The sequence below is a fragment of the Sminthopsis crassicaudata genome, chromosome 6 (genome assembly GCF_048593235.1).
Source record: "Sminthopsis crassicaudata isolate SCR6 chromosome 6, ASM4859323v1, whole genome shotgun sequence".
Taxonomy (NCBI): domain Eukaryota; kingdom Metazoa; phylum Chordata; class Mammalia; order Dasyuromorphia; family Dasyuridae; genus Sminthopsis; species Sminthopsis crassicaudata.
This window is the reverse complement of record NC_133622.1, coordinates 248,074,386-248,099,391: the sequence shown is the minus strand read 5'-3', so window position 1 is coordinate 248,099,391 and position 25,006 is coordinate 248,074,386. Positions and strand designations below refer to the sequence as shown.

The 25,006-nt window shown below is 57.4% G+C and overlaps 1 protein-coding gene across 4 annotated transcripts in view; it reads right to left on the bottom strand.

Annotated features, from left to right (window-relative positions):
* Window positions 1-24,135, bottom strand: part of MYRF (myelin regulatory factor) — a 47,079-nt gene extending 22,944 nt beyond the window's left edge. Inside the window, exons 1-3 of one of the 4 annotated variants that reach the window (XM_074275482.1) lie at window positions 23,941-24,135; window positions 6,029-6,116; window positions 2,642-2,941 (exon numbers count right to left, since the gene is read on the bottom strand). In XM_074275482.1, the coding sequence (XP_074131583.1) occupies window positions 2,642-2,941; window positions 6,029-6,116; window positions 23,941-23,986 (434 nt within the window). In that variant the 5' untranslated portion in view covers window positions 23,987-24,135. The remainder of the gene's footprint in view (window positions 1-2,641; window positions 2,942-6,028; window positions 6,117-23,940) is intronic. The other 3 variants (XM_074275480.1, XM_074275479.1, XM_074275481.1) reach the window with 3 other exon arrangements.
* Window positions 24,136-25,006: the final 871 nt, after the last annotated feature.

Sequence of the window (25,006 nt, the reverse complement as noted above, 5' to 3'; positions counted from 1 at the left end):
CGTCTCGCTTGACTGGTCACAGATGATCACAGACCATGTGGGGCTGGTAGAACGTCAGAAGACTGAAGGGGAGGGCTGGGGGAAGAACACTCTGTTCCAAACAAAGGGCTTTCTATTGGATTCTGGGATTAGGGAGGTGATGGAGCAGGGGAGGGATCGGTCACTTTAGGAAAATCACTTTATAAGGAAGCAGACGAGAGGAGGAAGGAAAATGATTAACAGAACCTAGAAAAGAGTGAAGGGAGAGTGGTCAAGGGGGACCCTAGAGCGCTCCGGAGCCTCTAAAAGCAGGGAGGGCGGCAAGGTGAATGGCTCAAAGGCTTGGGCTGTCTCCTTCCTGTCTCTGAAATCCCCGGGAGAAGGAAATGGCAAACCCTCCAGTATCTTAGCCAAAAAACCCTCCAAAACCCAGATGGGGTCACGAAAAGTCAGACACACCTGAAGTAAACGATCAACAAATCCCATGGGGCCTAGCACATAGTAGGCATTTAATAAATGCCTGTTGAATGAATGAATTACATCCATTCTCTATGAAAGAATGAAAAGCGCATTTATTGAGCGCTTACTATATGCAATGCACTAACAACACAGAAAGAACAATAAGTCGGCCCCTTACTCTCCAGGAGCTCACATTAAGGAGGGAGACAACACACAGATAGAGCATTAAACAAAGCAGGATCTTTTGGCCATCATGGCTTTGGGGCTAGTCAGGACTTTAGGGTCCCTGATTCTACAAGGAAGTAAACTGAGGCCAGAGAATAGCCTCCCATTAATAAGGAGCTAGGCACTTTTCCTTGGCACCAGAAGGGCAGCCCCACATCTCCCTTTGGCCAGCGGCAGCCAGTGAAGATTCGAGCGCATCCCCTGACTCTGGCTGAGAGGTCTGCAGTCTCCTCCAGACTCGGCGGGTCCCCTTTTCCCTGTCTCCCTCACCGGAGCTGGAGCATTCTGGGCTGCCTATGGCTAGGTCCTTCCAGCACAGATCCGCCATGATTTAGGTGAGGGGAGTCTCTGAGCCAGGAAGGGCCTTGAAGGGGTCATCTAAAGGCCAGCCTGGAACAGACTCATCCCACCCTCCCTAGACTTCTAGCTTCAGAGCCTCAAGGGAACAGGGGCTCCCTCGCCTTCTCCCCTACATGAAATCCACATCGGCCTCTTTCCTCTGCTCCTGGCTCCCCCAAGCACAAAGAATATGTCCATAGGACCCCCTCCTTGTCCCTGTCTTTCATTAATGGGTGACAAAGCTCCACGTCATCCTTTACTGTTGGCCTGTGGGCAACATGGCGCCGCACCCTTGGACAACGGCCTCCAAAGGTGCTCGGTCGAGACCTGGGGGAATTGGGAGGCCAAGTTGAGGCACAAAAATGGCTCAGGTGCAGTTGGGGCTCCAGCCTTCATGGGGTAGGATTCGGGGAGTCCAACCTGAACCCCCAAAAGGAAGCCAAGAGACCTATCGTGGTACCAGACATAGTCCCATGATGCCCCTGGTGCTCTATGCTGGGTAGGGTGAGGATGGGTGCGTGTGCATATGGGGGCACTGCACCCCTGGAAGAAGTCATGAGATATGGGGGGACCTCCAATGAGAGAATCTCAGTATGTAAGGGCCAAAGAGCTCTGAGAAGTCATGGGTCCTCTCAGACCCTCCAGCCCAACTCCCTCATTTTGGAGAGAAGACCAAGAGTTGGAAAGGTTATGAGGTCAAGAGGCAGGTAGATGGCAGAATGAAAGGGCTCTAGGTCTGAGTTCAAATCCAGCCTCAGACCCTTACTGGTCAAGTCATTTAATCTCAGTCTGCCTCAGTTTCTTCACCTGTGAAATGGGGATCATAACAGCACCCACCTCACATGAGACAACATGTGAAACTCTTTACAACCCTTTCAGTGTTACAGAAATGCTAGCTTTGGTGGCGACGTCCAGGATGGTGCCAGGAAGGAACCAGTGGCACAGAACCTGAGAGCAGCCAGTCCTCCCAGCCCCCCTCCTCCTCCTTGTCCTTCCCGGGGGGGCGTGAGGTGGAGGACCTCCTCTCTGGGCAGCCTGCCACACCCGGGCCCGTTCTCCCAACATCAAGCCTAAGTCTGCCCGTCTGTGAGCCTTAGCCCCAGATTCTGCCCCTCGGTCAAGCAGAAGAGGGAGGAAGGCCGCCACTCTGTCCCCTGGGACCCCTGAATCCAAAGCCAGTTCTCTTGAGCTAGGAGGGACCCTAGAACACAGCCTGTGAGAGCTGGGAGGGACCTTAGGACACGGGATGTCAGGGCTGGGAGGAGGCTCAGAGCCGAGAATGAGGGATGTGAGCGTCCAGCTTGTTTGTGGGGGGAGGGCGGTGGCGTGTCCGGGGACACACGGCTCTTGACAACATGCACAGACACAGGAAATGCTCCCGGGGTGTCTGTGACCCTGATGTGCTAGGTAGGGGGGTGGCGCTTCTGACCTGCCCAGCTGGAAGGGTGCCCATTTCACAGAGGGGGAAGCTAAGGCCTCCTCTCCTGCCCACTCCCCGCACAAACACAGCCCCCGCCACATCCAGATGGGGCCTCTCCTCACCCCGGGAGGGCCTTCGGCCGCAGCTGCCCTCTGGGGGCTGGGGGTCCCAGAGCCGCTCCCTGTCCCTCCTGCCCGGCCCAGCCCCGCCCTCACTCACCCTGGGGCATAGGCTGCCTTGGGCTCCGATTTGATGGGTGGCCCCGAGCCCCCGCTCAGGCAGTGCCCCGCAAAGCCTTTGGGCCCCGGCAGGCCATTGTTGTTGTTGACGTTGAGGTGGGCACCGAAGCTGGGCCCGCAGGGCGGGGGCGGGAGGGGGCCGTGGCGGCCCGAGGAGGCTCCTCCTCCCCCGCCCCCCGGTGGGCTCAGGTGGTGGCCACTGCCAGAGGCAGGCGCTGCCGTGGATCCGGAGGGCTGGCTGTGCGGGAAGCCGGCAGGAGCAGGGATATCGGGGAAGCAGCTGTGGGCAGAAGCAAAGGGTTCAGGGAGGGATGGGCCAAGAGCCCGGAGCGCCTACCCCCAGCCTGGCGGGGGGACTTCTGGGCCGGGAGCCCGGAGGTCTGGCCCCATCCTGCCTCGAGACGCGGCCCAGCGCCGCCATCTTGGACCAGTCCCAGAACCTCACTCTCCCGACCCCAAGTCTGCAAAACGGGCATCCTAGCAGCGCCCCCACCGAGGGACATCGGGGACGGAACACCTTTCCTAAGATGGCTGGCCGTGCAACGGCCCCACAATGATGGCAGTAACGTGGGTGAGAACGTCCCCAGCCTGATGCAGGGCAGTTGGGGCCGGAGTCCGGGCCGGAGTGCCCAAGATCTAATCCCGGGTTCTGTAGCACGGAGTGCGATGCTGACCCCCTGCCAGCTCTGCCTCCAGGGCCACGATCCAGGTTCCGCTCAGGGAGTGCAGCCAAAGGCCCCATTCCCATTTTACAGAAAAGCAAAGCAAGGCCGTCCGGGAACATCAGCCGCAGTGCTGAGCCCCCAAGGAGAGCTAAAGGGGGGAAGGCCTAAGAGGAGGCTGGCGGGGGCCCCCTGAAGCTGCAGCCACGGGCTCCTCCCTGTCCCTGACAATTCCAGGATGGACAAAGTGAAGAACCTGCTCCTTCTCAGCGGACCCCGACATCGCTTCCTCCTCGAACACAGCTCCCTTCAGAGTGCTGCTCAAGTGCCATTGCGGGGGGGGTGGGGGGGCAGCTCTAGCCTTCCCTGTAAGAGTCTCTTTCTCTCCATTTATGCCAGTTATTTCTATAAATGTTGCTCCCCCCCTTCCTGCCACCAAAATGTCAGCTCCTCGAGGGCAGCGCCTCGGGTCTAAGACAGCCTGGCCCAGTACTTGGCGCTTAATAAATGCTGGTTGCGCAGTTCACTGACTGCTCACAGGCTGGGTTTTCTCTCTTTGCCATGGGCCCCTGCGCTCCCTTCCTACTAGGGCCGTCTCTCATTCGGCCCCTGGAATCCCGCCTGTTTGTTAGCACAGCATGGACTACCGCTCAAGAATATGGGCCAACTCCAGAGAGAAGGGGATGCTGGGGGCGCAGCAGATAGAGTGCAGGGACATCTGAGTTTGAATGCAGCCTCACTGTGTGACACTTTTCCTTTGTCTGCCTCAGTTTCCTCAACTGTAAAATGGGGATATCAACAGCACCCACCTCTCAGAATCGGTGGGAGGTTCAAATTCAATTTTTATTTATCTGTTTTTGTTAATATTTGCTATTAAAAAAAAAACCATTTAGCATAGTAGCTGGTGCATAGTAGGTGTTACATGTATCCCTTCTCACTCCTTCAGGGTTTCTGAGTTTGCGAAGCATTTTCCCTAACCAGCCCTAGGTGAAGAAGGGGGTTCAGTTAGAACCCCCAAAGGAAATGGGCCTCACTTGCTCACACACCCTAGAGGCACAGAGTGGGGCTCTGTCGGGATTTCCCTGTTCCTACTGGATAACCCCAGGCTGCCCAGTCTGGCACAGAGGGGAGCTCCTCCAGCCTCTCCCCTGCCTCCTTCATGTGCCCTGCGGCCTGGCCACTCCGACCCGGGAGTTGGCTCATTTCTTGCCCAGAGGATCCTGGGTATCTGGCAGGTCTCTCCCCCCATCCCTACCTCCGCCTCTCAGGATCTTTTGGGGTTTAGTCCTTTTCAGTCACATTTAGATTTTTTTGGGGGCAAAGATGATGGAGTGAGCTGCCCATTTCCTTCTCCCACTTGTTTTACAGATAAGGAAACTGAGGCACATGGCCTGTGAGTGTCTGAGGCTGGATTTGCACTCAGGATCATGAGCCTTCCTGACTCTAGTGCTCTATCCACTCTGGCACTATTTAGTCTCTCCCAAACTCTCCACTGAAGTGTCGCTTCTCCAAGGAAACCTTTCCTGATTTCCTCCAGTACTCCAATTACTTTGTATTTCTTTATCTGAGTATAGAATATATTCAATCAGGGGCAAGTAAGTAGTGCAGTGGACAGAGCCCCAGCCTTGCAGTCAGGAAGATCTGAGTTCAAATCTGGTCTCACACATCTTTTCCTGGCTGTGTGACCTTGGGCAAGTCACTTGACCCCAACTGCCTCAGCAAAAACCAACCCAACAAGAATATATTCTTTCCTGCTCAGGTACTGTCAGAAACCTGCTTGGGGTCAGTGACTCATCAGCAAACATTCCTTACGCGTTTTCTGTATGTGGACACTGTTTCATTTTTGACTTTTGACATAGCTTAATAATAATGATGATAATAATTATTATTAATGACTCCTCACTTAGGAACTATCTATCCTCTAACAATAATATGGAGACTTAGTATTTACCGGGCGCCACAAAGGCAATACACATAGATCTGCAGAGCATCTCATGTGTACAGGGTCTCATCTGACTTCCCATCCACCCACCTGTTGAGGTAGGCAATCTCAGGGCCTAAATTGTATAGGTGAGGAAACTGAGGCTGAGAGAAGTTTGTTCCTGGCTAATGCTTAGCATGGTACTCTGCAGACAGTGTGTAATTACTAAACCACGTTCCCTGGTTATAATATTTCATTTCCCACCTCCACACCTTTGCACGGCCTGGGATGCCTTCCTTTTCCCAACCTGCCTCTTGGAATCTCTAGCTCCCATCAGAGGGAGGCCTTTCTCCAGGCCCCTCTTGCTTTCATCCTTTTTAGCCCCTCCCATTAAGAGATATTTTATGTATCTTTTGCACAGATTTATCGTTTGTCATTCCCTCACTCCAGCAGAATGCAAGCGTCTTGGGGATGGGGAATTTTCATTTTGTCTCTTTCCCAAAGCTTGGCCCATAGAAGGCTCTTCTTTCTCAGGAAAGCACGGCTCCTGTGTCTAGAGTTTTCTAAGGCTCATAAGACACCATCCTCCCAAGAGTCTCATACCTTCTTAGGCAGTTCCAGGATGATTAATCCCATTTTCCAAATGAGCAAACTGAGGCTTTTTGTTAGATCTCTAACCCCGGACCACCTCCAAAGGCCTCTGGCCAGAAAACTGACTTGTCTCCTACCCTCGACCCTGGGAGATCAGTCCCAAGGGCTTCTGGGGGGGGCAGGCAGTACTTACATGTCAGAGGAGTCCTCCTTGCTGATATACTCCTCCAAGATGCTCGTGTCTATGTTCGAGGGTTCGAGGGCCCCATTGATGTCGTGGCCTGGGCAAAAGAATCACGACAAGGGACAGGGGTTAACAGAGGAACACATCTGGAGAGGGTCTCCCTTTTATTCCTTGTGGCTGCCAAGACCCTGGGCAAGCGATCCTCTTTGAGAAGAGCCTGAGGAGCCCTTAAATGTCCTCCAACCCACCCCAAGGGAAGTCCCCGGAGCACTTAGTCACGTGTGATGTCTGGAGGATGAACCACGCTTGTTAATGAGGTGGGTTCCCGCTGCTGGAGGTCTGGCAGCTAAGGCTGGAGGACCACTCAGCTTCCTCATTTTTACTCACTCCATCATCTAACCAGATGCTAAATATCATTAAGACAAGTCAGCATGCTCTAACTATTGCACCATCTAGCTCACAGTAAGTGCTTAATGTATGCTCAATGACCAGTCACTTTGACTTGAAGGCCAGTACTCTAACAACTGCACCATCTAGCTGCTCCCTTGTCTATATATTGGTATCCACCCCCATGTGTAGCTGTTGTTTCACTCCCAACAGACTAGAAACTCCTTGAGAGCAGGGCCTGATTTTTGTTTTGTAGCTCCTAGCTCACAGTAGGTGCTTAATAAGTGCTCACTGACCAATTTCCTCATGACTATACTGTAAAATTTTCCCTTTACAGAAAAGGAAATCAAGGTTCAGAAAGGGATGACAATTTGTTTGGGGTTACTCAGCTCAAAAGTGGAATGGCCAGAATTGCAAGGGTAATGAGGATGTTTATATTTAGGCAGGGGGCACTTTGGTAGAGGATAGATGTTGGGGCGATTTTTTTGTCATGTTAGAATTATTATTCCAGCTAGGAGTGCGATTGCTTGTGTTACTTCAGGGACCTGGAGAGTCTGCTGACGCCAGGTCCACGGCTTCCTGTTTTGGATTTGGAGAATCTCCGAGATGGAAGGACTAACTGTCTAGGACTTTGCCAGAAGCCCTAGGAATGCTCACAAAGCCTCTGCTTGCAACCCCAAGGAAGGAAATGCTCTCCAGATATCTTAGAGCCATTGAAAGGTCACTTGACATAGATTATCTCGTTGGAACCTCACAGCAACTCTGCAGGCTAGGTTATACACATTTAACAGATAGGAAAACTGAGGAACTTAAGAGGTTTACAACCTTCCCATCATCCTTGATTCCTGTCTCTTGATCACCCCACACAGCCAATCAATTGCCAATTTGTCACTTCAAACCCCACACTTCTCCAAGTCATCCTCCATTCTGCCAATAAGGGGATCTTCCTCAAATGCAAGTCTTTACCTTCTCCCTCAATAAATGGCAGTGGTCCCCTCTGACCCTCAGGATTGACCATGAAGTCCTTCGTTGGACTTCAGTGCCATTCCTATCTTTCCAAATGACATTTTCCACTTACATATGTTGTTCCTCTCACACACTACTCTCCCACCTTGGTGTCTTTGCCCTGTTGGTGCCCCCCACCTGAAATGCTCTCCCTTTTCACCTCCTCCTCTTAGAATCAGTCCCAGGCCAAGCATCATTTCCTCCAGTATCTGCTTCCTATTCCCTTCTTTACTGAGAGCTGGTGCTATCTCCTTGAAAGGGACCTTCTTCCACTTTGTATTTTCCTTGTGTATTCTGACTTCTGAATGTTGCTGCATTCCCCATGGACGGACCGAGAACTCACTGGGAGCAGGTTTTCTCTTTATTCCTGGCCCTTACACAGTGCCCAGCACACAGCAGGAACTTCATAGATGCTTATCAAATGACTATTCCACAGATAATAAGCTTCAGAGGTGAAATATAAACCCTGATTTTCCTGACCCAAGTTTATCCCCTCTCTCTTCCATTACCGCTGGCCTTAGATAAACCCTCCTGTCCATCCAGTCATCTAGAGAGCCATTATTAAGCACCTACTGTGTGCCAATCCCTGAACTAGTGAAAGGGATGCTTCCTTTCTTTTCCATCAGGCTGTATGGAGCCAGAGGCTTTGGCTCAGAGCCTCCTTATTTATCTGATACTGCCCAGATCCTTGCTCTGGTTTCTACTCTGTTCAGCTGTAAAATGGGAGTGGGCTCCCTCGCTCCGGGCCTGGAGGTCCATCGCCTGCTCCTGGGCCCCAATCGGTGCCTTCCCACCCAGCGATTCTGGCAGGAGCCCTGGCAGACCAAGAGAGATGTCCTTCCCCTGGCCCTGCCCATTAAGAGAGCCCTGCCCAGAGGAAATATCTGCCTAGCCCAGGGCCCTCCCAGCTCTGTCCTGAGATGCCAGGCAGGGGAGGGAAGGAAGGAGGGGCCTGGCCTCTCTCCCTCCCTGAGGTCACCTTCCCAGGAGAGGGGCTGAGAGTGATAACAGCTCTGACGTGAATGGTGCGTCAGGCAGGCCGGGCACAGAAGGGAGAGGCCGGTGGGCAGGGTCCCACCCACCCACCCCCACATGCTCAGCCTGCAGACTCACCCTGGACCTCCACCCCCAGCCTCAGCCCTCATCTCCACTCCCAGATTCAAATCTTCCCTTATTAGCTCTGTGGGACCCTGAAAGTCTGGGGTTCAAGAGCCGCCTGGGACCCTCACTGGCTGGGTAATGCTGGGCACCATGTCTCTGGGCCGGCTGGGAAGGGGCTAACCTACTCTGGTGGAGGGTGTCTCCCCACCTGGGAGATCCCAGTTCTCAGCTCTATTATTTCAGGTTGGCACCGGGCGACCTTCTCAACTCTGGGCATTGACCCCTGACCTGGCTAGGACCTTCTGTGTCCAGACCCATTGCTCATGCTCACTCTCCTCACTCTCCCAATTGTCATCTCCTCATCTTTGGTTGCCCCCGCCCCCTGCCAGCTCATCATCTCCCATCTGCAAGAGGAGAGAGGTCTGGACCTGGCATCTGCAGGGCAACCCGGTGGGACAATGGGCGGGCCATCCACCCCTCTGCCTCGGTTTCCTCCCTGGAGTGCTGCCCTCAGAAGGATGACCGGCGGGCTTGAAGTATCTTGTAATCCCCAAACGCTACAGACATGGCGGCGGGCTCTCGGAGCCGTCCCCCTGCCACCCATTGTCAGGCCCGGGCTCCAACCCCCCACCCCCCGAGCTGCCCAAAGGCCAGGCATGTGTGGAATGCCCGCGGCCTCAGCTGAGCCCTCCGAGGCTTCCCGGGGCCACCTCCGGGCCAGCTTAGCTGATTAAGGAGAGTCACGAGCTGCTAACGACAGCCCTGAGACCCTCCTGCCTCCGTCCCCAGCTCTTCCCCGGCCAGAGATTAGGGGGAGCAGGTTTAGGGGCCGGGACACCCACTGCGGCTCGGGGGCAGAGTGAGGAAGTCTCCCACCCCTGGAGCCCTGCCCATGGAACCTGCCCCCTGCGCCCGCAGCTGAGCTCCAGAGCCAGGGGGCCCCCTGAGCAGCCCACCTGCCCTATTCCTGGTCCCCCAGGATAACGCTTCAGAGAGGGACGCTAGGTACCACGTGCCATTTTGCAGATGGGGGACTGGAGGCTTGCTCGCATAAGCCAAGTTAATCATGACACAGGATTAGGGAGCCAGGAAGACAAGACCCAGGCGTTGCGACCTCCGGGCTGGGTGATGTTGGCCCAGTCACTTCCCTCCTTTTCCAGCTCCTCTCAGTCTAACGGCGGGGCTCTAACCACTGAACCACAGGCCCTTCCTGCTCTGTCTTTGGGCACTGTGGGGGTGGGGAGATCTGGGCACCCTGAGTCTGGGCTCGTCAGAGCCGCTGAGGTCCCCCGAACCGCGGCGCCCCCGGGGCCGAAGAGGTTAAGGCTGCCGGCCCTGCCCACCGCTGCTTATTTGCAGGTTTTTGAGATTAAAGTGCAGAATTTACCTTGCCCGATAGGCTGATATGTGCAGGGAATTTCTATTTATAACCAGCCTGCTCCCTGCTCCCCGCTCCCTCCTCCCTCCTGGCCCAGCTCCCTCCTAATCACCCCTAATCCTCCCTGCCTCCCTCCTGGGGGATGGGGGGGAGGGTGGCCCAGCGTGAGGCATCCTGGGATACCCCAACTAATGAGAAGCAGATGTGGCTATCGGGCCAGGCCGGGAAGGAGCCGCAGGGGAGGGCCCAGGCCAGGGTGGGAGGGGGAATCCCCGGGCCCGGAGGGATGTGGGGGCAGAGCCCGCGCAGGGAGCCAGGCTGGGCTGCACTGACATCACCGGGCCCGGACTGGCCGGGGCGCCACTAGGGAGAGGCAGTGTGGTGCGATGGGCAGAGCCTCTGGAGCCGGGGCCCAGCGTTCCCCTGCACACAATGGAGAGTAAGAGCTGGAAAGTCCCGAAGCTTGTTCGGTCCCACCTCTCATTCATTCTTCAGAGGAGGAAACTGAGGCAGCCAGAGGCTCTCGGCTCCCGTCAAAGGGACAGTTAAGCAGCAGGAGAGGTGAACTTGGAGGAGCTCGGGCCTCCGGCCCCTCCCCCAGCCCAGCCCGAGCTCCGGCTTCCTGACCCCAAGAACCCACACTTGAGATTTCTAAGCAAACACTCAGGTGGCCGCGCTGGTGTAGACAAGGGGCCTCGGGCACGTACCCCCACCCCCACCCGGCAGGGGGAGCCTTTCCAAGGACCCCGGGACCCCCTCCCCACAAATCCAGGGCGGCAAACAGGGGAGCAGGGGAGGGGGGCCTGTGAGGAGCGGGCAGCTCTCGCTCGGCCTGCTCTGGGAGTCTGGGTAGAGAGAATGCAGACCCTCGCGCCCTCCCCGCCCCCGCTGGCGTCCATCCCATCCCCCTCCCAGACCTGGGGCCGCGCTCCCGCTAAGCTATGCTGTAAGCATTCCTCATTAATTATTCGAATTATTACCTGACTCTAACGATAACCAGTCGGCCCTTCCTCCCGCCCCCAGCCTCCCTGGAGGAGAGGGAAGATCGCACCACCGTCCCCTCCCCCCTTTCCTCCAGACCACCCAGGGCTCCCTCCCCCTGCACAGACCCCTAAGTGCTCGGGCAGGAGGGCAAGGAGGAACCCAGTTACCCAGGAGGCTGTGGGAGCCCTGGAGAGAACAAAGACGGGGTCTGGACCCCCAACCTGCCCCTCGCTCTCTGGGCAGCTACAGGCAAGCGTCTGAGGTTCAGCGCTCCAGCTGTGAAATGGGAGGGTGCAGCCAGAATTCTGAACTCGGGGTGTGTGTGTGTGTGTGTGTAAATGTGAGTGTGAGTGTGTGAGTGTGAGCTTATTTATGTGTGTCTATGTGTAAGTGCATGTGTGTGTAAATGTGTGAGTGTAGGTGAGTGTGAGTGTATTTATGTGTGTCTATGTGTAAGTGCATGTGTGTATGTACATGTGAGTGTGCATACATGTAAGTGCATGTGTGTATGCATTTATGTGCTCGTATGTATAAGTGTGTATATATGTAAGTGCATGTGTGCATATGTGTGTAAGTGTGGGTGAGTGTGATTGCATGAATGTGTAAGTGCATGTCTGTATACACATAAATGTGAGCGTGTATGCATGTAAGTGGATGTGTGTTTGTGTGTATAAGTAAGCACGCAGGAGTACGACTGTATAGCTGAGTCTGGGTGCATGAATATGGGAGTGCGTGTGTGAAGCATGTTGTGCATCCGTAAGTGTGTGTGTGCATGAGCATGTATGTTGTGTGGACTGTGTACGGATAGGTGTGTACACATGTGGCTGAGCATGGGTCCGTGTGAGTGTGTGAATGCATGTGTGTGTCTGTGTGGGTAGGTGGGCGCGGATCTGCCACGCAGAGCGCCCCTGACCCCTCCGGTGATTGAGGGAAGCCCGCGGCCGCTGCCTCCGATGCGGCTAAGTCCGTTTCAGGAGGGCCGCGTCCCCGGCGCCCCGGGATCCCGGCCTGGCCCCTGAGGCCTCGCTCCCTCCTGTGGAGGGCTGTGGGCTGGGGGTGAGTCCCCCGGGGTCAGTGGGAGAAGGGCATCATTGAATGGGGGATGAGCATGACCGGGTGGGGGAGGCGAAGGGGGTGATGGGCCACAGGTGGTACCCTGTCCCTCTGCCCTTGAGGGGGAACATCATCAGGCCCCTCCTTGTCCCACCCCCTTCCGGCCCCCCCGGCCCTGCTCCCCACCAGCTGTGGCTGTTGGCTCAGACCGGCCCATTGTCCATAGGGCAGGGGGAGGGAAGGTAGGAGCCAGGGCACAGTGGGAGGTTTGTGCCCTGCCTGGGTGCCCCCCTCCACGGCCCCCGTCAATGGGTCACTTGTCAATTCATGCACCAAAGATGGCGGAAGTCACCAGCAACACCACAGGGAGGCAGGGGCCAGGGACACATTGCCCTGTTTGTTTGACACCCGGGAGTCGGGTTAGGCTCCCCGTGGGTCTCAGACCCCGAGATGGCCTCTGCTGTACCTGGGCCCTGGTTAAGACAATGAGGTAGAGGAGCTGGGTTCAAGTCTTCCCTTAGCTCCTTCCTACCGCCGGGACAGCATCTCCTCCCCTCCATGGGCCTCAGTCTCCTCATCCACAAAATGGGAGAGTTGGATTCAGTTCATCAGAATCCTAGCATCCTACCTCGGACCTGGGGCCACCATCTCCTGCCTCCCCGTGCTCCTGTGTCCATCCATGTCCCCCTTCCAACCTCACAAAGCTCAGGGCCCGATGGGAAGATGACCCCTGTGCTCAGAGCCACAGTCAGTGAAGAGACCCGAGTATCTCCACAGGGGGCCGTGTCTTCTGGGCGCACGGGTGAGCTGGGTCACTTAGGATCCCCCCATGGCTGGCAGGAGGTCAGGAGTGGGCAGTGGCGCCCAGGCCACCGTACTTCAGCATGAAGGGGGTAAAGGTCCTCTCCAATTAGCGCCTTGATCCTGCAAGAACCCTGCCGAGGGCTCGGAAGCAAGGGAAGGGAAGGAAGTGAGTGCAGGACTCCAGATGGGGGGTGGCTGGGTGGCCTCTTAGAGGGAGGAGAACCCAAATTCAAATCCAGCCTCAGACACTTCACATACATACACTCACACACATCATACACACACAACTCCAGACACTCAGCAGAACAGCATATATCAAAGATATGTGCCCCTTCTTTGGTCCCCATTCCACCCCTTGTAGTCCAAAACCCACGGGGGCTCCCCTGGGCCATCAGGCCCAGAATCATGGATTTGAGGGGAGGCAACCATCCAGCCTGACCCGTGCCTGAAGGGTGCTCCCATGACTATAACACACAGTGACTCCCAACGAGAGTAAGACCAGTGCCGACCATTCCCCTTTGGCTCAGTTCTCCTTCTTGGGAAAGTCTTCCCAAATCAGGGCTAAACTGCCCCCTGGGTTGCTCCCTGCCTTGAGTCCTTGTTCTGCCCCTGAAGGTAACACAGAAAACAATCCCCTAAAACCCACAGAGATTATGAGATGCGTTGAACACTTCCTTCATCTTGCTCTGTTTGTGAATTGATTTTTTGGACCCAAGTGCAAGACTTTACATTTATGCCCGTTAGATTCCTCCCTGTGTTTTTATTTTCTTAAGACCTTTTTTCCAGTCGCTAATTCTATCAGTGGGTTAATCACTCAACCCCTCCTGGTCTTGCCCATCTGCAACTCTGACTAGCATCCCCTCTGTGCCTTTATCCAAGGGACAGCTAAAAATGTGGGAGGTCCCAGGACCAAGCTCACAGTCCCTGGAGACTGCCTCCCAAGACCCTGAGCCTTTGGTGCTGGTCCTGAGTCCACCTTTTCCACAAAACTATCCCAAGAGGCTTTGCCACCAGAAGGGGCACCATTATACCCCTGAGATGTCCCCAGAGTAGACACTCCCTCCATTAGTGAGGATGGCACCTCATCAGACTCTCCTTGAGTTACTGTCACCAAAACTCCAATGGCCAACCTGGTGACACACTGCCGGGAGCTTGGCCAGCGTTCTCAAACAGAGCCCGTCACCAGGGCCACCCTCAAAGGTGTTGTGGCAAAGGGTCAGCTTGCCAAGGTCAGCTAGACACTGGGCTCGGAGGCCACTGAGTGGTTTCTTCCTATTACACAGGAGGAGACTGAGGTGCCAAGACATCAAGTGCCAGCTCAAGTGTGCTCCTTCTGGGGAGCCTGGAAGAGACCCCGGAAGCCAAGGAGGCACCGTTTTATAGGAAAGTGAGGCAAGAAACAAAATCCGTGCCCAAAGCAGTAGGGAATTATCGGGGGATCCGAACTGATGGCAGGGCCTTCCCTCTGCATGTACCACATGATCATCACTCTTCTCCCCTTCCTGGCTTCACACCCCAGACGCTTCTAAGCTGTGTGTCCTTTGCCAAGTCACTCTACAGTTCTGAGCCTGATTTTCACTTGTAAGTGAGGTTCTCCCTACTCTCCATCTGTGATCCTTTGATCCAGAGCCTTAGTCTGGATCATTTGATCCGAGCCTTGAGGAGGGGGCAGGCACGGCTCCCTGGCTCCGGCCTGCCTCTGGCCCCACCCTGGAGAGGAGATAAGATGGGCCCCACTGCCTTGACCACGTGGTTGGGGGCTGGGGGCAGACCTTGAGACCCCAGTTCACAACTGCCCTCCCTGGAGCCAGAGGACATGGAGGCAGGTGAGGAGAGACAAAGAAGCCTTCAGACATTACCAGCTGAGTGGTCTTCCCCCCACCAGGGCTGCTGTGTGCCGGGAATAATGTTACAGACCCCAAAGGGCCCCAGAAACGTGCGGGACGACTCGCATCCTCACCACCGGCCTCCCAAACTGGCCGCACCAGCTTGTTCCTCACACACGCTACTCACACTCATTCACATCTACTCACACTTACATACACACACTCATACACTCACATATTCATGCACATACACACACACTCACACATACACACACACACACACATCTACTCACACTTACATACACACACTCATATACTCACATATCCATGCACATACACACACACTCACACATACACACACACATATACTGACACACACTCACACACACACTCACACACACATATACTCACACATACACACACACACTCACACATACACACACATATGCACACACTCACACATACATACACACACTCACACACATATGCACACACTCACACATACATACACACACTCACCCATACACACACACACTCACACACATATGCACACACTCACACATACATACACACACACTCACACATACACACACACACATCTACTCACACTTACATACACACACTCATACACTCACATATTCATGCACATACACACACACTCACACATACACACACACACATCTACTCACACTTACATACACACACTCACTCACATACTCATACACACATACTCACTCACACACTCACTCATATACACACACACTCACATATTCACACACATATACTGACACACATACTCACACACATATACTCACACATACACACACACACTCACACACATATACTCACACATACACACACACACTCACACATACATACACACACACTCACACACACTTATACTCACACATACACACACACTCACACACATATGCACACACTCACACATACATACACACACACTCACACACACACACTCACACATTCACACACATATACTGACACACACACTCACACACACTATACTCACACATACACACACACACTCACACACATATGCACACACTCACACATACATACACACACACTCACACACACACTCACACATTCACACACATATACTGACACACACACTCACACACATATACTCACACATACACACACTCACACACACTCGCTCACATACACACACACACTCACACATACATACACACACACTCACACATACACACACACTCGCTCACATACACACACACACTCACACACACATATACTCACACACACATATACTCACACATGCACACACACACTCACATACTCATACACACACACTCACACATACACACACTCACACACACATATACTCACACATACACACACACACTCACTCACATACACACACATATATACTCACACACCCTTATACACACACAGGTGTACATACATAAATATAAACACAAGTCTCCTTACACATATGGTCAGAATGCCAACTCCCAGGGGCGGGAAAGTTGTTTTTTCTCTTCATTTCTGTGGTGCCCAGCACAGTGCCTGCCATGTCGCAGGAGCCTGATAAGAGCCTGCTGACTGACTGACTGATCGGTGAGCCCTGAATATAGGACAGAAGTTAACCCCTTAAAGTGGAGCCCTGGCCCTTGGTGGGGTGGGGGTGGGGCCGTTATCCCTTGTTGCCTCAGTTCTCATCGTCTGGAGCGAGAGACCAAAGAAGTCAGGTATTGTATCTTGAGTACTTGGAGGAAGAGAGGAAGGAAAGAAACATTTATAAAGTGCTGACAGTGTGGCAAGCATTTTAGAAAAACTACCTCATCTGAGCCTTACCGCCACTTCTGAGAACATTATATCATTATATCCAAGTTATTGTCATCCCCATTTAGCGTGGGAGGAAACTGAGGCTGTGACTCAGGTTCTGTGCCTTGCCTGGGTCTTGCCTACAGCTCATAAGCATGTGAGGAGAGATTTGAACTCAGGTCTCAGAGACTCTAGATCCAACCTTTGTCCACTGACCCCGGCAGCTGCCTGACTCCGAACAGAGGGACACGGAGACCTTTGCAGGATATTCTGAGTGCCCTGAAAAAAGCCCCCCGCTCTGCTCAGAGAAGCTCAGGCCTAGAGCTAGAGGAGACTTGTCTCAGTCCACCATTTTACTGATGGCACCACTGAGGCCTGGGGAAGGGGGGGCCCCAGCTGTCGGACTTCAAAGCCTGTGCTTTCTGCCCGCAGGCAGGCCAGCTTCCAGGGGCCGGCGCGGCAGCCAGGCTCCGCGTGGACAATGCCCCCGCACCCGCTGACGGGCCTCAGGACAGCCCGGGCACGATGGCCCCCTCGCCCACATACACGTGTCCTGGAAGGACAGAAGGACCGAGGCTCCTGATTCCTACTCTTTGTGTTCCTCCTCTCCCCCTTTTCCCTGCCTTCTCCTCTTCCCTCCAGTCCCAACGTGCATCCAGAAGTGGGGGAGGGGAGGCCCAGCGGCCCACCCCAGCTGGCCAGGTGAGGGCTGATCCTCAGCCATGCCATGCGTCATCCCTCGCAGAGCGAACCGGGGGTGCAGAAGAAGCCGGCCTTTCCCAAATCCTTAGCTTCTCTTCCCAGTGTGGAGAACTCAGGGATCCGGAACCGCCCCCCACACCCCTGCCCCTCTACCCCAGGGATGGTGCAACTGTTGGGGGCTCGGAGGACAGTCGGAGAGGCAAAGCAGAGGAGGAAGCAGCTTATTCAGCCCGAGGAGGGAGGCTAAGAGGGACTCCCCAGCAGCCTTCAGCTGTACAAAGGGTAATGGACCAGACAAGATCAGCTGATCCCCAGCCCCCCTTCGGAGGCTAGAACAATGGAGACCAGAAGCCCTGACAACCAGCGGCAGACAGAAGGAAGAATCTTATTTACCAGAAGGAGGCCAATGGGACCATGGAAGTGGGGAGCCCACAGTGACCGGGGAGCCTCCTGGCCCGGATAGGAAATGGCTGGAGGGGCAGCGAGGTGAGCCCTCACTGCAAGACTGGCCTAGCTCCAAGGAGCCGGGACCGATCCCCCCCTCTGCTGTCCATGGTCCTACGAATGCCTCTGGAAGGGACCAGAGTCAGGGGTCCTGGGGCCACCCTCTGGGGGCCTGTGCTCCCTACTCCCCTCCTAGGATCTCAGACTTGGCGCAGACCCAAAGGCCACAAGTCCAGCTAATACCCAGAGGCAGCCACATGTCCTAATGGAGAGAGAGACTTGAGTTTCTATCCTTCCTCAGACACCAACCGTGTGACCTCATCTTCTCAGTCTCAGCTTCCCCATCTATAAAATGGGTTGGAACCCTGGCTCCTAGGGAGGTGCTGCCTATTGTGGAGGGGATCCAATCCGATAACACATGCAAAGCCCTCTGCAAACCCTGAAGCCTTCTGGGAATATGAAGAGAAAGGGGAGGGAGCAGGGGGAGGGAGGAGAAGAAAGAGGAAGTGAAGGAAGGAGGGAGAAGGGAGGAGAAGTGGAAGCCCAATGAGGGAGAAATGGAAGAGGAGGAAGAAGATGAAGAAGGGGAAGGAAGAGAAAGGAGGAAAGAGAAGGCGGATGGGAGAGGGAGGAAGAAGAGGAAGAAGAAGACAAGGAGGAAGGAAGAAGAGGAAGGAGGGAGAAGAGAAAGAGGAGGAAGGAGGAAAAGAAAGGAGGAGAGGAGAAGGAACAGGATGAAGGGGAGGAGGGAGAAGGAGGAAATAATGAAAAGGAAGAAGAAGAGGAGGAGGAGAGAAGGGGAAGCAGGGGAAGGAAAAGAGAATAGAGGGAAGGAAGAGGAGGAGGCAACCCTCTGCAACATTCCCATTCAACAACATTCCCAGGAACATTTTCCCCACTGAGTACAGGGTCCAGCCTGAGCCCTCCCCCACGCTCCCTGGACTCCTTGGTCCTCACCCCCTGACACCCGGCTGACTCAGGACCACAGAGCCTCCCAGGCTGAAGAGGCCTTTCATCATGAGAGCCGAAGCAGGGGCATCGAACGCAGCAGGGACTCAAGTATGGCCCTCCCTTTCCTTACGATTAATAGAATTAATGTTCACATCTCCTTTCAGTGAGAAAGTACATTATTACACAGCGCTTTACTCAACACTGCCCTGTGAGGGCATACTATGGACCCATTTCAGAGACAAGGAAACATAAATTCTGAGCTGGCAGAGACCTCTAGGGCCATCTCATCCAATCCAGTTTGTTTTTTCAGATGAGGAAACTGAGGCTTGGCAGGGTGGGGCTGGTATTAAGGAGCAGGGCTGGAGATCTGAGGCCCCCCTTCCTAACCTGTCACACTGATTGGGGTTCACAGAGCTAAATGCCAGAGCAGGGATATGCAGCCTTGTCTCTGGACTACACGGCTCTCCACGGCATCTCGGGAAGGGTGGGGGGAGGCCAGAAAGTGCATTGAGCCTGAGTGGTCCTGGGAGTTCCTGTCCAAACTGGCCAAGGGTCTCCCCATGTTGTAACCCCCGTCCTAAAGAAAGCCAGGGGGGATGGGGGACTACCCCAATGAGGCGAGAGCTTCCCAGAGCCAGATGTGGGCTATGGAGGAGGCCCGTGGGCACAGCCGGCAGGAAATGATGGGATGCCAGGGGGCACGGCCCTGGGCCCGATGCCAGAGTACATCCAGGGACCATTCTAGAACCCCAAGCAGGGGGTGGCAATGGGGAGAACTTTCCTCCTCAGCTTCTCCCCTCAATGGCTGGCCCCTCTCCACCAGGCCACCGAGCATGTGGGTAACAATGCCCCCCACACTGAGGCAATAGGCACTTGGCAAGTTAAGCTGAGAGTCTGCCCCAACCGTCCCCCTTGTGAGTGGGGAAATGATCCCTGAGCTCAGAGTGAGGAGAACCGGAGGCCGGCGCTAACACCTCCAGCTGTGGGACTCTGGAGAAGGCACCTAGGCCCGATCTGCCTCGGTTTTCTCATCTGCGAAATGGGGACAGCAAGACCTGCTTCTCCCCGTTGCTGTGAGGAAAGCTCTCTGCTGAGAGACAGGGCTCAGGGTGAGTGGCCCACAGTTATGGCAGGGAGCCTCCTGACAGCCCTGGCTGTGGGGAAGTGCTCCAGGACAATGCCCATCGGCAGGCGAGCCCTCCCTGGCCCATCTCATCCTGTCTCATCCTCAAGGGCCATGGAGATGGGAATAATCTGGAGGGCTCAGGGTAAGAAGGCCAATGAGAGGTGGTGAGCATTCTCAGGGGGAAACTGAGGCACAGATTGGTGATGAGCTGAGCTTAATTACAGATCTGAGTTTGAATCCATCACTGTGTATACATGTGCCCCTGGCACCTTCACCATCCTAGCCCCTGGCCAAGGATCCTGGGCTTGCCCCCACCCCCTTCAGGGGCCCCCGACTGCTGCCTGCGGGAGGGAGAGGCCCAGGCCAGGGCTGGGCGCACTGTGGGGAGCCCCAGGTTAATAATTCCAGTTAATGATTTCTGCTTCAGGCTTCTTATCAGCCTGCACAAAGTCCAAAGCAGAGCCAATCAGCGGGCAGCGGCAGGCGGTTACCCAGCATACTCTGCTCCCGCTGTTCCCCCCACGCATATCCACACCCACCAGGGAGGTGGCCCCCACAAGAACCATCCTGGGCTGGTCTTAAGTAGGACAAATGATGTCGAGTCACTCAGCACAGAAGGGACTCCAGGGATCAGCTACTCTCTCTCTCCACTGTACACAGGGAGAAACCGAGGCCTGGACAAGCTAATTACCACCAGACCTGGATGTACACCTAGGCTTCCAGCCCCCGGGGCCATGCTCCATGGAAGCTCCCCACCCGGACCTGGGAGCATCCCCTCAGATCCCCTCCCTGAGAATCTCTTTCAGGCTGTCGGACTGTCCGTCCCTGCATCCTCCCTCTCTTGCCCTTACCTCTGTCTCTCAGGGACTTTCCACCCCTCAGCTCCCAACCTCCTCTAAGCCAGCCTCCATTTGGAGCCCTATGAGTGGACTCTCCTCTCACTGCCTCTACCCCAGGCAAAGGCTCCCCACATCCTCCCCCATTACTACTGCTCCTGGCCCCCGGCCCTCTGCCTTCCTTCCGAAGGGGGACAGGGAGCCCTCTTCTCGAGCCTCCATATTCCTCCTCCTCCACTGACCCCTCCAGGACCTCCTCCTCCCGCCCGGCCCATCTGCGCCTCTCCTCCCAGGACAGACATTCCGGGACCAGTCCCTGCATTTTATAGAGCCGGAGGGGCTCCTTCCCCAGGGGCCACCCACTCAGCTTCCCTTTATCTCCCCTGCGGCCAGGCCTTCTCTGGGATTCTGCCCCCTCCCCCGGGGGGCCCAAGCTCCCCCTCCCAGCTCGGGCTTCATCTCATCCTCCCTGAGAGGGAGTCTCCCCACCCCCACGCTCCCTCCAGTCTCCCTCCCCCCACGCCACACCCTAGAGCCTGATAGCATTCTCCCCTTGACCCAGATCTCGACTTGTCCCATTCGGGAGCCCCCCTGGAGGGGGTGTCCCAGGTGCCCGGACAAGTGCCCTCCCTGGGGGCACCTGGGTTACCTGCATGGAACCAGTGCATCCTGCCCTTCCTCAGGGAGTCCGCCTGTGCCAACCCTCCGCCCGACTCTCCTGTGGCCGCCGCCGTCCCGGGTGGTGAGGGGGCTGGGGATTACCTGGGGCTGATCCTGGGGGGCTGGGCAGTACCAGGCTCCTGGAGGCTGCTGGGTCACCTCCGCCTCCCACGGCCTCAAAGCTCCTTAGCTCCCCCCTCCCCAGCCCTGCCAGGTGGGGAGGCCACGAAGAGCCTCACTAGGAGATGGAGGCCTGGGGCTGGCTTCTGCCTGTCACCACTGCTGAGGGACTCGGGACGCCCACTAGAATCTCCCTCGGCCTCAGTTTCCTCATCTGGAGAATGAGAGGGTCGAGTGGGGTCTCCGAGGCTCCTTCCAGCCCCAGGTCACTGCCCCAGAGGAGCGGACGGAGAGGGGACAAAGGGCTCTCTCTCTTCCCTCTGACCACGAGCAGACCAAACTGCCCCTGAGACTAGAGCAGCAGAACTAAGTCTTGTGCGGAGGGGGCTGGGCGGTTCAGTGGTTGGAGCCCAGGACTCAAATCTGGCCTCAGACACTCACTAGTGGAGCGACCCTGAATCACTGCACACAATCTGCCTCAGTTTCCTCATCTGTAAAATGGGCTGGAGAAGGAAACGACAACCCCCACCCCCCAGCCGGTAGCTTTGCCAAGAGAATGGGGCATGAAGGATTGAACACTAACATTGCCACACAAAATATCAGCTCCCCTCCCCCGCTTCTTGTGCTACTTTGCCCGGACCCAGGACTGCTAGCTATGGCTCTGCCCCTCCCCCGCCAGGCCCCGCCTTTCTCCTGCCCTCCCAGAGAAGAAGAGGAGGATCCCAGAGCACAGCCCACCCTGGGGCTGGAGTTTGTGTCGTCTTAGCCAAGTCCCTTCTTCCTTTCATCTGCACCCCAGGGGCTGGACTCAAGGGTGATCCCCCCACCCAGCCAGGGAGGAGTGTGGGGAGGGACCAGGGTCAGCCAGCTCCCCTGCCCAGAGGAGGAAACTGAGGAAGTCTGGGCCAGGGGTTGGTGTGAGTGCCCCCCCCCCCCAGCAGGGACTGGGATGGGCCCATTTTGCAGCTTCTGGGGGCACCCAAAGCCCCAGCCCCACACAAAGGGATGGGCGGCCAGGCTGTTCGTGCCCCTCCCCCTCTCCCCAAGCCCCCTCTCCCCACAAACATTCTTGAGCAGCCTCTTATCTCCCGGGATGAGGCTGCATGGCTGAGCCATGGCGTCAGCACGGGCTGCCCCCCTCCCCCAGGCTGCCCGGGCGGAAGGTTTAGGCTTTTGGGGGGGAGGGAGGCGGGTGGGCCCTCCTATATAATCCCCCAGGGGGAGCCGCTCTGCCCCCTCCCAGCGCAGGGCCCCGTTATCCCTCCGTGGCTCCCCATGTCAGACCCCGTGGGGCTTTCATCCCCTCCTGCTTGTCCTCAAGAACAAGGAGGGGATTCCGGGCTTCCCAAATAACGGGAGCGTCTCCCCGGAACGGGAGGGTCCCCGTTCTACCTCTGGCCCCTCGAAATTGGGGATCCCGGGGGACTCCGGCCGCAGCACAACTTGGGCCGGGAGGCTGGCAGAGAGGCTCATGGGCCGGCCCTGCGCCCCTCCCTCCTCCCCAGATGGCCTGGGAGGGGACACCCTGTCCTCGGGCAGGGAGAAGGGAGCACCCGAGGGGAACGCGGCCTCTGGACGGAGGCCGGACTCCGGGGCACGGGGGACTCCGCCGAGAGAACAAGGCCCCCGTGACCTCCCCTACAACTGGGTACCCCCAAATTAGGGGGAGAGCAAAGCCCTCTGGGAGAGGGTGCTGAAGGGACCTTCCACTCTCCTGGGGAACTCTCCTCCCCCCAGGAGCAGAGAGATGGGTGCTTCCAGGCTAGATTCGGGGGCTCTTGCCTGGATGTGGGGCCCCCAGCAGCTTGTACTCCCCCTCCCCCAGGCTGGGAACAATCGAGAGCTCTCCTGGGAGGTAGAGGGGTAGTACAGAAGGCAAATGATCTCCGAGATTTGGGCTAAAATAGGTGGGAAACGGGAGGAGAGGGACTGCAGGCAAGAGGAGCCCAGGGCCGCTTCACCCCCGCACCTTGCCTCGGAGGGGGCAGGGAAAGCTGGGACGGAACCCCGAGTCCCAGGCGCTCCTGCCGGCGGGGGCTGAGGCTCTGACACGTTGGGGCGCATGTTTGAGACCAGGAGGGGAAACAAGACCCAGTCTCCCGACGACTGCTCCCAATGGGATCCACAGTGATGGCCCAGGCTGAGGCCGGGCCCCCCAGATCAGGGCTGAGGCTACAGCCCCCCCTCCCCGTCCCCCCGTCGGAGCTGAGGCTAGGGCCCCCCCATCCAAGCTGCTCCAGCTTCCTGGGCACATCCTCGCCTCGGAGAGCTCGGCGGGACCCGGGGCCTGAAGCCTGGGGTGGGGGGGGGGGAGACGGGATAGCGGCGCCGGGGAGGGGGAGCAAAGCGAGGGCCGGCCTGGGCCGGTCAGGGATGCTGGAGGGCCGAGGTGGCCGCGCCAGTCCTGGGGGCCGGCTCCCGGAGCCTGGCGGCCCTTGCCCCAGCATTGGGTGAGGGGGGGCGGGGAGACCCCGGCGGGGCAGGGGGGCACGTGGGATGGGGGGCAGGGGGACCCCCGGCGGGGCAGGGGGCACGTGGGAGAGGGGGGCCGGCGAGCGGGGCGCCCTCCCCCGATTCCCCCGCGGCGGTGGGAGGGGCGGCCGGCCAGGGCTCGGAGGGGAGGGCGCGGGGCAGACGGAGCCCGCAGTGGGGGGAGGCGCGGGCCCGGCGGTGCTGCCCCCCAGGGGCCCCGGGCGGGGGCGGGGAGGGAAGGTCAAGGCCAGTTCGGGCTCTCTCACCTTCGAAAAACCGCTGCAGCGCCTCCGTCTCGTCCACCACCTCCATGTCCGGCCGCTACAGTCGGGCCCGGCGGGGCCGCATCCCCGGCCCGAGCGGCGGCAGCAGCAGCAGGTCCTGGTCCGGCCCGGCCGCCCCGCGGCGCTCTCCCTGCGCCCTCGCTGCGCCCCGCGCTGTCCGCGCGCCCCGCGCCCCCCGCCGCGCTGCGCCCTGCGCTCTCCTGCTCCCCGGAGCTGCGCTCGCTCCTCCGAGGGCCCGCCCCCGCCCCGTGGGCCCGCCCCCTGGCGGCCACGCCCCGCGCTGCAGCCCGGGGGGCAGCCCCTGAGCGCCGGCCTCCGGGGCCCTCGTGCGCGTCCCGAGGCGCCCGGACTCAACGGCCCCGAGGACCCTGCGTCCCGACCTCTGCTCCCTTGTAGATTTTTAAAGGACCCCCCCTTTTACAGATGAAGAAACTGAGCCCCAGGGCTGCGACCCGAAGCCAGCCCTTCCCGGCTTCGAGCTCAGCACGTTACTGGGAGGCAGCTCTGGCCAGAGGACGCCCCCTCTGCGGCCCTTTCCTCATCCCCGAAGTGGGGACAAAGACGAAGCCCCCGCCCTGCCCCGTCGGGGGGCACGAGGCGCCTCCGCGCCCAGGCTTCCCAAAGCGCGGCGCTGGGCAGCACCCGCCTCCCGCCCGGCGGAGCCCTCAGTAAAACGGAGGGTCTCGTTCGTCCTCCCTTGTCCTCGGGGAGCTGGCCGGCGCTGCGCCCCGCTGCTGGCCTTGACCAGGGTCCCCGGAGTCCCAGAGGGGCGCATTGATTTCTCCGGGACCTTCTTTTTCGGGCCCTGAGAAGGCGCCTTAACTCTTCGGGACGCTGAGGGCGGGAGGCCCTGCCGTGCCACTGGCCGGCTCACTTAGGCGCTGTTCCTGTCATCTTATCCCGGGCTCCCTTGACGGATGGGGAAACTGAGGCTCTTGCGCTGTCCAAGGTCGCAGAGCCGGCCAGGGGGCCGGAGGCCACCCCTGGCGGTGCGTGTGAGGCTGGCCATGGGCAGGCCCGGCGCGGGCCGTCCAGATGTGGGCACCGC